The sequence below is a fragment of the Pleurodeles waltl genome, chromosome 5 (assembly GCF_031143425.1).
Source record: "Pleurodeles waltl isolate 20211129_DDA chromosome 5, aPleWal1.hap1.20221129, whole genome shotgun sequence".
NCBI classification, from domain to species: Eukaryota; Metazoa; Chordata; class Amphibia; order Caudata; family Salamandridae; genus Pleurodeles; species Pleurodeles waltl.
Genome location: NC_090444.1, coordinates 863,139,887 through 863,152,370, shown reverse-complemented (window position 1 = coordinate 863,152,370; position 12,484 = coordinate 863,139,887). Strand labels below are relative to the sequence as shown.

At 46.3% G+C, this 12,484-nt stretch overlaps 1 protein-coding gene across 1 annotated transcript in view; it reads right to left on the bottom strand.

Moving 5' to 3' along the window:
- Positions 1–11,680, bottom strand: part of LOC138297066 (zinc finger protein 883-like) — a 111,330-nt gene extending 99,650 nt beyond the window's left edge. The window contains exon 1 of the mRNA XM_069236574.1: positions 11,338–11,680. Coding sequence (XP_069092675.1) covers positions 11,338–11,680 — 343 coding nt within the window. The remainder of the gene's footprint in view (positions 1–11,337) is intronic.
- Positions 11,681–12,484: the final 804 nt, after the last annotated feature.

Here is a 12,484-nt window from a genome sequence, read left to right as displayed (position 1 = left end):
AACCGGTGTAGACTGGCTTATGCAAGGAGGGCACCATCTGTGCCCTTCAAAGCATTTCCAGAGGCTGGGGGAGACTACCCCTCCCAAGCCTGTAACACCTATTTCCAAAGGGAGAGGGTGTAACACCCTCCTCCCAAAGGAAATGCTTTGTTCTGCCTTCCTGGGAGAGAGCTGCTCAGACCCCAGGAGGGCAGAACCCTGTTTGTGAGGTGGCAGCAGCTGTAGCTGCAGTGCAGGCCTCAGAGAGCTGGTTTGGCAGTGCTGGGGATCCATGGTGGAGCCCCCAGGATGCATGAAATTGGCTCCCCAATATCGGATTTGGAACGCGGGGACAATTCCATGATCTTAGATACCTTACATGGCCTTATTCGGGGTTACTATTGTGAAGCTACATATAGGTATTGACCTATTTGTAGTGCACGCGTGTAATGGTGTCCCCGCACTCGCAAAGCACCGGGAATTGGCCCTGAACTACGTGGGGGCACCTTTGCCAGTGCAAGGGTGCCCTCATACTTAGTAACTTTGCACCTAACCTTCAGCAAGTGAAGGTTAGACATATAGGTGACTTATAAGTTACTTAAGTGCAGTGAAAATGGCTGTGAAATAATGTGTGCAGTTTTTCACGCAGGCTGCAATGGCAGTCCTGTGAAAGGGTTTGTCTCAGCTCCTTATGAGTGGCAATAGAAATGCTGCAGCTCACGAGGATCTCCTGGAACCCCAATACCCTGGGTACCTAGGTACCATATACTAGGGACTTATAAGGGGGGTGGAGTGTGCCAATTGAAGTTGGTAAATGAAGTCACTAGCCTATAGTGACAAATGTAAAAGCAGAGAGTGCATAAGCACTGAGGTTCTGGTTAGCAGAGCCTCAGTGACACAGTCAAGCACTACTGACAACACACACATTAAACCATAAATTATGAGCACTGGGGTCCTGACCAGCAGGATCCCAGTGAGACAGGCAAAAACATACTGACATACAGGTAAAAATGGGGGTAACATGCCAAGAAAGATGGTACTTTCCTACACACACACACATCAATCCCTAGTGCCTAAGTGGTTTCTGCCCCCCTCACCCCTGGGGCAGATCGGCCTAATAGAAATAGGCTACCCTCCCTCCTGTGTTGTATGATCTTCATTATAGAACTAACATATCAAAGCATAATGTAGTGGACCTTGTGAAGTGCTCGCTGCCTTGACAAATGCCCATCCTACACAGTGCTTTCCTGCTTGCTGAGGCAGACCTAAAATGGATGGTAACGGGGAGTCTACTCCTCCAAAGAGTGGAAAAGTGATCAGGGGGCTATTGGGATGAAGGGGGCATTAAAGAATAACCTTAAAAGACACCATAATTGTTATGAGAAAGGAGAATAGGGTCATTTTTATTCCTTCACCGGTTTAATTATGTCTTAGCTGATGTTTAAATTGCAGAATTATGCAAAATTGCTCCATGTTAATGAAGACTTTCTGCTGCATCGCAGTACTTTGCAAAACCAATATAATTTAAATTCAACACTGTACACACAAACAGTGGAGATCTTCTGCCTCAAAGCAGCATGGAAACAAAATCTATTTCTGTAAGTATTCATGAGGAGGACGACAGGACAAAAATATTTCTGAAAAAGAACACGGTGAATTCAAAAATACCATTCAAAGTATCCCTTCACACTGTGGTGGTGTATGTGAAAAACATGGGTCTGCTGGGAACTTCTTCACAGGAAAACTTTTCTTACATACATCATTAAGGGCCAGATGTATCAAAGCTTTTTGCATTCGCAAACGGTGTGAATGCCCGTTTGCGAATGCAAAAAGCCATTTCAGAATGTATTAAAGGCATTCTGAAAGCAATTTTAAGGAATCGCTAAAATAGCGATTCCTTAAAATTGTGACTCTGTTTAGAGAGTCGCAAATTGCGACTCTCTAAATAAGAAATTGCGAATAAGGATTCCTTATTTGCGATTTCTAAGCACATGTAAGAAGCAATTCCTTAATGCGAATTGGGCATTAAGGAATCGCTATTTACCACCAAGTTGAACCATGTGCAAATTTTAAAAATGCATTTAAAATGCTTTTTAAAATGTACATGTAAAGCACATGGAGTGTCGTTAAGTGAAGTATATATAGTGTAGTGTCGTAAGGTGTATTGTTGTAGAGCAGAGTGTGGTACAGTGGAGTGGTGTGCAGTGAAATAGTCTACAGTGGAGTGGTATAGAGTGGAGTGGTGTAGAGCGGAATGGCGTACAATAGAATAGCGTACAGTGGAATGGCATAGAATGAATTAGTGTAGAGTGGAGTGAGGTTCAGTGTAGTGATGTACAGTGGAATAGCATAGAGTGGAGTGGCGTAGAGTGGAGTGGCATACACTGGAATGGCATAGAGTGGAGTAGCATACAGTGAAGTGGCATAGAGTGGAATAGTGTAGAGTGGAGTGGCCTAGAGTGCAGTTGCGTACATTGGAGTAGTATACAGTGGGGTAGCATAGAGCATGGTGGCATACAAGACAGAAGTTCTCATCTTCGGCAAAAACACTACCCTCTGGAATGACTCCTGTTGGCCGTCGAAGGTCAGTCCCTTCCCCATACCTAAAGAACACACCGGCAACCTTGGCATCATCCTAGACAGCAAGCTCTCCATGAGACGTCAGGTCAACTCTGTTGTCTCAGCCTTCTTCCATATGCTTCGCATACTCCAGAGAATTCTCCAGTGGCTACCCATCAACACAAGAAAGACAGTCACTCATGCACTCATCACCAGCTGTCTTAACCACAAGAACACACTGGATGCCGGTACCACCACCAAACTAATGCAAAGGCTCCAATCAATACAGAATGTGGACACAAGACTGATTCCCGACCTGCCCAAGAGATCCCACATTTCCTAGCACCTGAAAGACCTCCACTGGCTTCTGGTCAAGAAGAGATGCCACTTCAAGCTCCTCACCCACACCTACAGAGCCCACCAGGGACCTGCCTACCTGAACCAACCCGCATAGAGTGGAATAGTGTAGAGTGTAGTGGCATAGATTGGAGTTGCTTACAATAGAATAGTGTAGACTGGAGTAGCATAGAGTGGAGGGGCGAACAGTGGAGTGGTGTAGAGTGGAGTGGCATAGAATGGAGTGACATAGAGTGGAATAGCGTAGAGTGGAATTGCATATTACTTTAGTCAATCCAATTAACAAACTCACATATCCTCCACTCAAATTAACTCATACTAATACCCTACTCCTATTTCCCTATACTAATCCACCACTAATTCTTCTTGGGTTCCAGGGTAGTGTGCTACTCGCGATAAGCGCTTCGACACCTCATCAGGGGTAGTAAGCGCTATATAAATACACTTACAATACAATACAATATAGTGGAATGGGGTACAGTGGAATAGCATACAGTGGAGTGGTGTCCAGTGGAGTGACCTAGACTAGAGTGGCATAGAGAGGAATAGCGTACACTGGAGTGGTGTACAGTAGTGTTAAGTACAGTAGAGTGATGTATTGTGGAGTGGCATTGAGTGGAACAGCATTCAGTCCAGTGACCTAGAGTTGAATAGCGTAGAGTGGAATTGAATGCAGTGGAATTGGGCACAGTGGAATAGTGTACAGTGGAGTGGCATACTGTGGACTGACGTAGACTGGAGTGGCATAGGGAGAAATAGCGAACAGTGAAGTGGAGTGGCGTACAGTTGAGATATGTACAGTAGACTTGCATAGAGTGGAGTGGCATAGAGTGAAGTGGTGAAAGCTGGAGAGGCATAGAGTGCAGCGGCATAGAGTGAAATAGCATAGAGTGGAGTGTTGTAGAATGGAGTGGGGTAGAGCTGAATGGGAGTGTAGTGGCATACAATGTAAAGTGTGGAGTGGCATAGAGTGGAGTGCTGTAGAATGAAGTGGCATTTAGTGGAGAAGCGCATAGTGGAGTGGTGTAGAGTAGAATAGCAATGAGTGTAGTGGAGTACAGTGGAGTGGCGTTTAGTGGAGTGGCATAGAGTGGAATAGCATTCAGTGGGGTAACGTAGAGTGGAGTGGCTTAGAGAGGAGTGACCTAGAGTGGAGTAGCATAGAGTGGAGTTGCACATATTGTAACGGGGTACACTGTAATAGCGTACAGTGTAATAGCATACAGTGGAGTGATGTAGACTCATTAACATACAGCTGAATAGCGTACAGTAGATTTACGCACAGTAGAGTGGTGTAGAGTGGAGTGGTGTAGAGTGGAGTGGCGTAGAGTCGTGTGGTGAAGGCTGGAGTGGCATAGTGTGCGCTGAGTTTAGTGGTGCACAGTGGAGTCGTGTATAGTGGAATAGCATAGAGTGGAGTAGCGTGGAGTGGAGATGCGTACATTGGAGTGGCATAGAGTGGAGTGTTGTACAATGTAATAGCGTACAATAGGTGTGGTACAGTGGAGTGGTGTAGAGTAGAGTGATATAGAGTGGAGTGGTGTAGAGTGGAGTGGCATAGAGTGGAATAGCGTAAAGTGTAATGGGTAGACTGGTGTTGCTTACAATGGAATAGCATAGACTGGAGTGGCATAGACTGGAGTGGCATAGAGTGGATGGGCATACAGTGGAGTGGCATAGAGTGGAATGGCATAGAATGGAGTGGCCTAAAGTGTACTAGCGTACAGTGGAGTGGAGTGGAGTAGAGTAGATTGGTGTACAGTGGAGTGGTGTAGAGGTGGGTGGCGTACAGTAGATTAGAGTAGGATGGAGTGGCATGTAGTGGAGTGACGTATAGTGGAGTGGTGTAAACTGGAATATCCTACAGTGTAGAGACGTAGAGCATAAAGTGGAGTGGCAGAGAGTGGTTTAGCTTGGAATGTAACAGAGTAAAGTGGAGTTGCGTACATTGCAACAGCGTAGAGTGGAGTGGCCTAGAGTGGACGGGTGTACAATGGAGTGGCATACAGTGAGAGTGTCCAAGAATGGGATGGCAGAGTGTAATAGTGTAGAGTGGAGTGGTGTAGAGTGGAGTGGTGTAGAGTGGACTGGCGTAGAGTGGATTAGCATAGGGTGGAGTGGCATATAGGGGAGTGACATAGAGTGGAATGACGAAGACTGGAATAGTGTACTGTGTAGTGGTTTAGAATGGAGTGGCATAGAGTGGTCTGCCGTACAATGGAGTGAGGTAGTTGAAACAGACGTAGCGTAAAAGTGGGTCAATGGATGTTGTATTTTGTACACAAACACACACACACACACACATATATATATATATATATATATATATATATATATATGTATATATATATATGTATATATATATATATATATATATTGAGTATTTTTAGCAACCTTAAATAGTTTTGACTACCTAGTAAAACTTTAATACAGTTGCCACTATGTAGTTATACATGAGTCAGAGATTTGATAGGAAGAGAGTTTATTGTTTTGCTAATAACTTTGGCACCACTTGACGGTCTCAAGAAACTTTCTAAAAAAAAAAGTTAATCCACCTCTGCTCCTTTGTGGAAATATTTAGGGTGATCTGTCAAATGGGGGCTGAGAAATAGGGGAAAAAGGGAAGGGAGTACCAAAACCCTTTTCCCCATGCAATTCCCCTTTTCCATAGGAACAACTAGACAATGATACAGAGAAAAAGGACCCCTCAAGGTTAAAGAACAGGTTCTAGACCTTGCATTACCAAGTTTCACATGTAGTCTAGCACTCGGGGGAGGGGTACATACATGGTTACCATGCCAGGGACATTCCTGTCCCAGCATACACAGATTTTTAAAAGGAAAACTGGGACAAAAAGACGGGTGTCAGGAGCCCAGAGAGGGCCCATTAATTTTTAACATTACAGTCCTAGGGCCTGATTTAGATCTTGGCTGAGGGGAATACTCTGTCACAAATGTGACAGATATCCCGTCCACCGTATTACAATCCCATTATATTCTATCTGGATCGTAATAAGCGGACGGGATATCTTGTGAGGGAGTTTTCCCTCCACCGAGATCTAAATTAGGCCCAATGCTTTTGTAAGGAAGCAAATCCTTGCATGACAGAGAAAGTGCCTCTGGTTTGACTGTCTGGTTTTTCCTGTGCCTTTCAACTGGTAAATTTAACGGTCTAGTGTGTATATATTTGAGTGTGAAGGCTCTTGTATGGTGGAGTGTAGCTACAAAGCAATGGAGTGCTGAACGATGGGCGCAGACAAAGAGTTACCATTCCTGGTCATTTGTACAGAGGTAGGTGGAGGGTACATCACTGGTCAGAGCTCACTGTAGGGCTCCATGAGTTTTGTTGATGTTCCTTCTAAGGGTTTCACCCAATTATGATTACCTGAGTATGATGATAGACTGTTAAACAGTGTTGGCGAACTGGCTAAAAAAAGCAGTAACTAAGTTGCAAAAGGGGCAACCTTTTTTTACTATTTAATTCAATTCAGTGGAGCATTCAATAATAAACATATGTTTTCAGGGAAGTTGATTAATTACGAAACAGAATCGACAGCTGTGAAAATCCCATATGTCTCTCGGCCTGCTCGTAGGTGGGATCAAAAGTAGCACATGTCCAACTGTTACTAGCAATCCGATAAGTCATGCAATAAAATTTTCATCGCAGGTGGGTTTACCCTCCCCAATGGCAAGCCACCCACTTCTTTCACAGCAAGAAGGTGATAGACACAAAGGGCTAGATTTACAAGGAACTGGCACAGCGCAGCGCTGCGCCACAATTGGCGGCACCACCCTGCGTCAGTTCTGAAATGCAGGGATGCACAGTATTTACAAAAATACACGCCATCCCTGTGTTTCTCCTAGCGCTAGAGCTAAATTTAGCTGTCAATGCAGGCATCCTTGCACCATAGTACAAGGATGTCTGTGCTGAAGGGAATGATTGTTTTTGTTCAGAAAGGTGTCCCTTCCTGCACTTAAACAACCTACAATGGCAATTTGGCACTTCTATATGTGCTGCAGAGAAGTAGCAAATTGTCATTATTGAGTGATTGTTTACGTGCAGGAAGGAGCACCTTCCTGCACATAAACAATCATTCATAACGTTTTGCTCTTTTTATGTGTGCTGCAGAATGCAGCACCTATGGAAACATCAAATAAAAGGAGAAATAAAAATATTCCTCCTCTTTGTGCCATGTGCGTAGTTTTTGGTGCTGCCCCAGATTTACAAATTCTTGTAAATCTGGGGCAGCATCAGAAGTAATGGGTGTTGCGGTGGAACGCCCACAGCAACACCAATTGCATGCTCCTCTGACTCAGAAAACTGGGTCGGATGAGCCCATATTTACAAGGCGGTGATAAGCCACAAAAAGTGGCTTAGCACCGCCTTGTAAATATGGCGCAGTGCACAGCGCCACTGCAGCGTAACAAAAAGTGTTGCTTCGATGGCACTAGGGGCTTGTAAATATGCCCCATAGTGGTGCTCTTCCTGTGATATATGTAGAGTGCAGCCCAACAAGGCTAGTTTATGTGAGGGTGTCACCGCTATACCAATCATTTCAGAGAGTCTGGAATTGTTGAGACCAATAGGTGGGGACAGGGGGGGACAGCCAGGCACAGTGGATAAAATCTGCTTCAGTGGTGACGCACTGTGTACATCTGGAGTCTGGGCGTAGTCTCCAAGCACATAGTGGTAGCCGGGTGCGGTATACCCTGTGTAGGAACTTAGAGTGGACTAGCCAAAGCTGGCCATTTGGGATGAGAGCCTCAATCGGCTTTTCAGCAGAAAGCCCATTCCTTGGGGCCATTGTTTGTCCTAAACCACCCCCCTCAGGCTTCCCTCATCACCGGTGTTATGATCGGGGCATTAGCCTGTATTGTTGTATATAAGCGAGTAACCAGGTGTCTGCAGGATCCCGCATTTACCAGGACTGTCAACGCCTGACATTCAGGGGGCGCATGCAGAATGTCGGGATAATGTTATTTACATTTTGCACGTATCTGTAGATATAGAAATGAATCCAGGGCTGTGCCCTCCTCTGGGCTTGCACGTCAGAGCCAGGTGTAAACTTACCATCCAGGATCAGATCCCCCAAGGACTTCACATCTCATGTTGCTGGTCTGGCCAATGAGTTCGAGCCCAGGGCTCTTAGCGACAGAGGAAAGTGTGTGTGGACCTGACGTGGTGAGTATAACCTATCACTACCATCACGCTTGATTATGCCCTCCCGTGCACTCTGCGTGTTTACCACCGTGTGGATTTCCGCGCGCTTACGCCTCGGCAACTGCCCTATAGCATAAGTGGGAGGAAAATTTGATTTTAGAAGATTCTCTGGGAATAGAAGGACAGGAAAGACAGGACATTTTTGAAAGCTTGCCTAAAATTGAACAAGAAAAAGAAGACGAAGAGTTAGATGAGTATGAGGAGGCAGTGAAACATCCAGGAAATCATTTCAATAAACTTAATCATTTCAAAAAATGAATCTCATTGTTAGAAGGCACACACGTTTGTTTTCTATGAAACAGTCTGGATCTGAGTCTTTTGACATGTATGTGGCATCTTTACGTGTTTTGGCAGTCAAGAGTGAATGTGGTAACTTAACAGATCAGCTGGTAAGGGATCAGTTAGTCACCAAATGTTTTAATAAGAGAATCCAAGAATGCCTTCTCATCTAAAGTTTTCCCTTTACCTATTGACATTGACAATAGCACTCAGGATTCTAAAGAATAATTCAAAGTGCTCAGTAAAAACATCAGATGACACGTTTCTTTTGTCACGACCAAGACACCTAGAATGTCTATGTTTCCATTTAGAACTTTTTCATAAGAGCAAAGCAGAGCGTCAACTAATTACTCAATCACATTATGCCTCTTCCAAGCAGTATAATGCCTTAAACAAGCACTTACAACGCAATAATTCTTGCATTTGCTTGAGTAAGAGCTATTGGTGTTGTAAATACATAACTGGACTTTTCTTGCCTCATAAGTTGCTCAACCCTGCCGCATAATGTGGTCCTCTCTGCCACATAATTCCAGTTGCCCTGCATATAACAGGCCAACCGCAATGGAGCCCTGTTTGGCTTCACTAAGTGGGAGGCTTCAGTTAAAGTTTTACCTTCACACTTAGTCGTTTTCTTGAAGATTTTTCCTCAACTGGGACGAATTCACACGTTGAATCCAACATTGCTGGAGCCCCCTTCAGATATACTGCGCGGAAGGCCTCGGTCAAGTTTTCTATGTTTGGACTTAGCAACTTTTTAGGGATGGAAATCTTTGTCTGGGACCAAGTTGAAAGTTGAAGCCGACCTCGATGGAGGCCTCCTCAGATACCCTGCACAGGAGGCCTTGGTCAATCTTTTACTTTCGGACTTAGACACTTTTCTGGAGATTTTCTTACCTAATGTCGGACAACCCTCCTCAGCAAGCTGATTTAAATGTGACATCATCGGATTGCCTTTCCATGAGCCCCCGGTCAAATCCTGGAAGTCTGGGGCTCCGGAGCTTTTCCGCGGGACAAACCTGGTCAGTCCGGGCCAAAGTTGGCCAGCTTGACTCACTACGTCGGGTAGGCCACTTATGGAGCTTTTTTCCAAAGTTGCTAGAAACCACTTCCAGAAGTACTTTGCTCCTTGGGATTTAGGACTCCAACTCCCAGAATGCACCTGGTTCAAATCCTAAAATGATCACTGGCCACTGGTCAGCTGGGCTATTTTTGCAGGACTCGATGAAGAGGTCTATAGTCATCTCCTTTCTACCTGTAGCTTACAAGGAGTCCCTTCTTGAGGTTGTAGAAGTAAGGAAAAGCCAAAGTGTGCAGCTAGTGCAGTCCTTCTGAGCACAGTGTGCACGTGTAGGCCAGGGGTCCATCTGGGCAGTCCTTCTTTGTCTTGTTTTGTTACAGTAGAGATCTGAAGTGTAGAGCAGCTCTGCTATTTTTGTCCTTACTCCTGGGGTGGAAAGCAGGCGGGTGCTCCTGTCTAATCACGTGCCGGCCACCTCTCTCTTGAGTGACCACTTCCTGGGAGTTGTGGCAAAAATCAATCCCAGGGAGCAACATTCCTCCAAAATCCAAGATGGCAAAAATTCTATCTTAGATTTTAGATCTAACTGAGTCCACCCACTGGTGTAGCTACGTTTCCCTTAATACACCCCTTTCCAGCCCTATCTTAATCTAATCGGCGGCACCTGGCTGTCTGGGGCTGCTGGAAATGGGGGAGGTCCAGTTGCTGTCCCAAATGTCCTTCCCTCCTTTGAAGTCCGGTTCGGCTGCTCTCCCCCCATTCTGTTCAAACATCTGCTGAGGCAGAGCGCCTCCACCAGATGCTTCCTTTGTTTCAGCCCAGGCTACTTAACACCTCATCGAGGCAGCCTGGCTCAATCTGCCAGAGGCTGACCAATTAGAGAAGGGCACTACAGGGCTGAAGTTGGTAACTTTTAGTAAGATCAATCAATCAGTTTTTATAAAGTGCAACAACTCACCTGTGAGGGTCTCAAGGTTCTGGTGGAGGGTCTGTCCTCATTCGAAGAGCCATGTTTTGAGGTTCTTCCTGAATATGGTGAGTGATGGGCTTTGTCTGAGATGCGTGGGTAGGTTGTTCCAGTTCTTGGCTGCGAGGTAGGTGAAAGATCTTCCTCCTGTGGTCGTTTTCAAGATGCGAGGAATGGTGGCTAGTGCCTGCTGGGTAGAACGGAGTGGTCTGGCGGGGTTATGGAAAGAGATGCGATGATTCAGGTAGGCCGGTCCGATGTTGTGAAGGGCCTTGTAGGTGTGGGTGAGTAGTTTTAAGTTGATTCGCTTCTCCACCGGGAGCCAATGGAGGAGTCTCAGGTTTTGGGAGATGTGCTCCTGGTGGAGGAGGTTCAAGATCAGTCTGGCTGCAGCGTATTGTATGAGTTGCAGTTTTCTGATTTTCTTTGTTGTGGTGTGGCATAGAGTGCAATGCCGTAGTCGAGCTTGCTGATGACTAAGGCGTGGGTGACTATCATGAGGCAGTCGTCCACGATCCATTTGAAGATTTTGTGGAGTTGGCGGAGGGTGTGTCAGCAGAAAGAGGTGACTGCATTTACCTGTCGGGTGATTGTTAGGGAGAAGTCAAGGATGATTCCCAGGTTGCGGGTGTGGTCAGTCAGAGTAGGCGGGATGCTGAGTGATGTGGTCCACCAGGAGTCATCCCAAGCTTAAGTTGAGTTTCCGAAGATGATGAGCTCGGTCTTCTCTGATTTGAGCTTGAGGCAGCTCTACCTCATCCAGACGGCAACGGCTTTCATTCTGATGTGAAAGTTCCACTTTGTCTGGGTCTTCAGTGAGGGATCTGATAAGTTGTGTGTCATCGGCGTCTGACACGATGTTCATTCTGTGGCATCTGATGATGGCTGCAAGTGGGGCCATGTAGATGTTGAAGAGCGTTGGGCTCATGGAGTATCCCTGAGGGACTCCACAGCTGACTTCTGATGGTCTGGATATGAAGGGTGGGAGCCTGACTCTCTGTGCTCCTCCGTTGAGGAAGCAGTGAATCCTCTGTTCCGTGGATTTCTACGTCGTGGAGTCTGGTGTATAAGGTGCTGTGGGAGGCCATGTCGAAGGCTGCTGAGAGGTCGAGGAGTCTGGGGATGTCATCAGTGGCTGCAAGAAGAGCTGTCTCTATGCGGTGGTTGCTGCGGAAGCCAGACTGGGAGTATCCAGAGAGTTGTCTTTGATAAATTGTCACAGCTATGAGTTTATGGCTTTTTCCAGGACTTTGGCTGGGTAGGGTTGTAGCAAGATGAGCCAGAAATTCTTTAGCTCTCATGGGTCGGCTGTGGGTCTCTTCAGGAGAGGACGGACTTCGGCATGTTTCCAATATTGAGGAAGGTGGCTGTTTTGATAGAGCAGTTCAGTGTCTTGCTGAGTTTGGGGGCGATGGATGCACTGGCTCTGTTGTAGATGTGGTGAGGACAGGGGTCTGTGGGAGCTCTGGAGTGAATGCTGTTTCAGTCTCTTCTGTGGTGAGAGTGAACCAGCTGTGGACAGTTTGGGTGGGTTCTGGGGACTGGGTTGGTCATAGGTTCAGATGCTGGGCAGATTCTGTGGGAGGAAGCTGTCATATATGTCATTAATCTTGCAGTGGAAGAAGGTGGCTAGTTTGTCGCAGAGGTCTTGCGATGGGGGGATGTTGGTGGCTTCAGAGGGAGGATTGGTGAATTTGTTGATTAAAGCGAAGAGTTCTCTTGTGTTGTGCAGGGGAGTGTTGATGCGGTTCAGAAGTGCGGCTTTTTTGCGTTCTTGATGCGTCAGTGATTGGTGGCATTGACTGCTCTGAAGGAGGCGAGGTCTTTGCTGGTTTTGCTGTTTCTCCATTTCATCTCTAGGCGCCTGCAAGTGCACTTGGATTGTTGGAGTTCGGTGGTGAGCCAGCTGGCTCTTTTTGGGATGTGCTTGACCGAAGTTGATCGGAGGGGGGCTAAGGGGTTGGTGCATTCGGTGATCCAGGCGTTAAGGGTTGCATGCTGCGGTGTTGGCGTCGTCAGCGGGGGTGATTTGGCAAGGGTTGTGGTGTAATTTCGTTCCATTTCCTGTGCGGGCCCTGGGGACATGGAGGCGGCTGTTGGGTGTG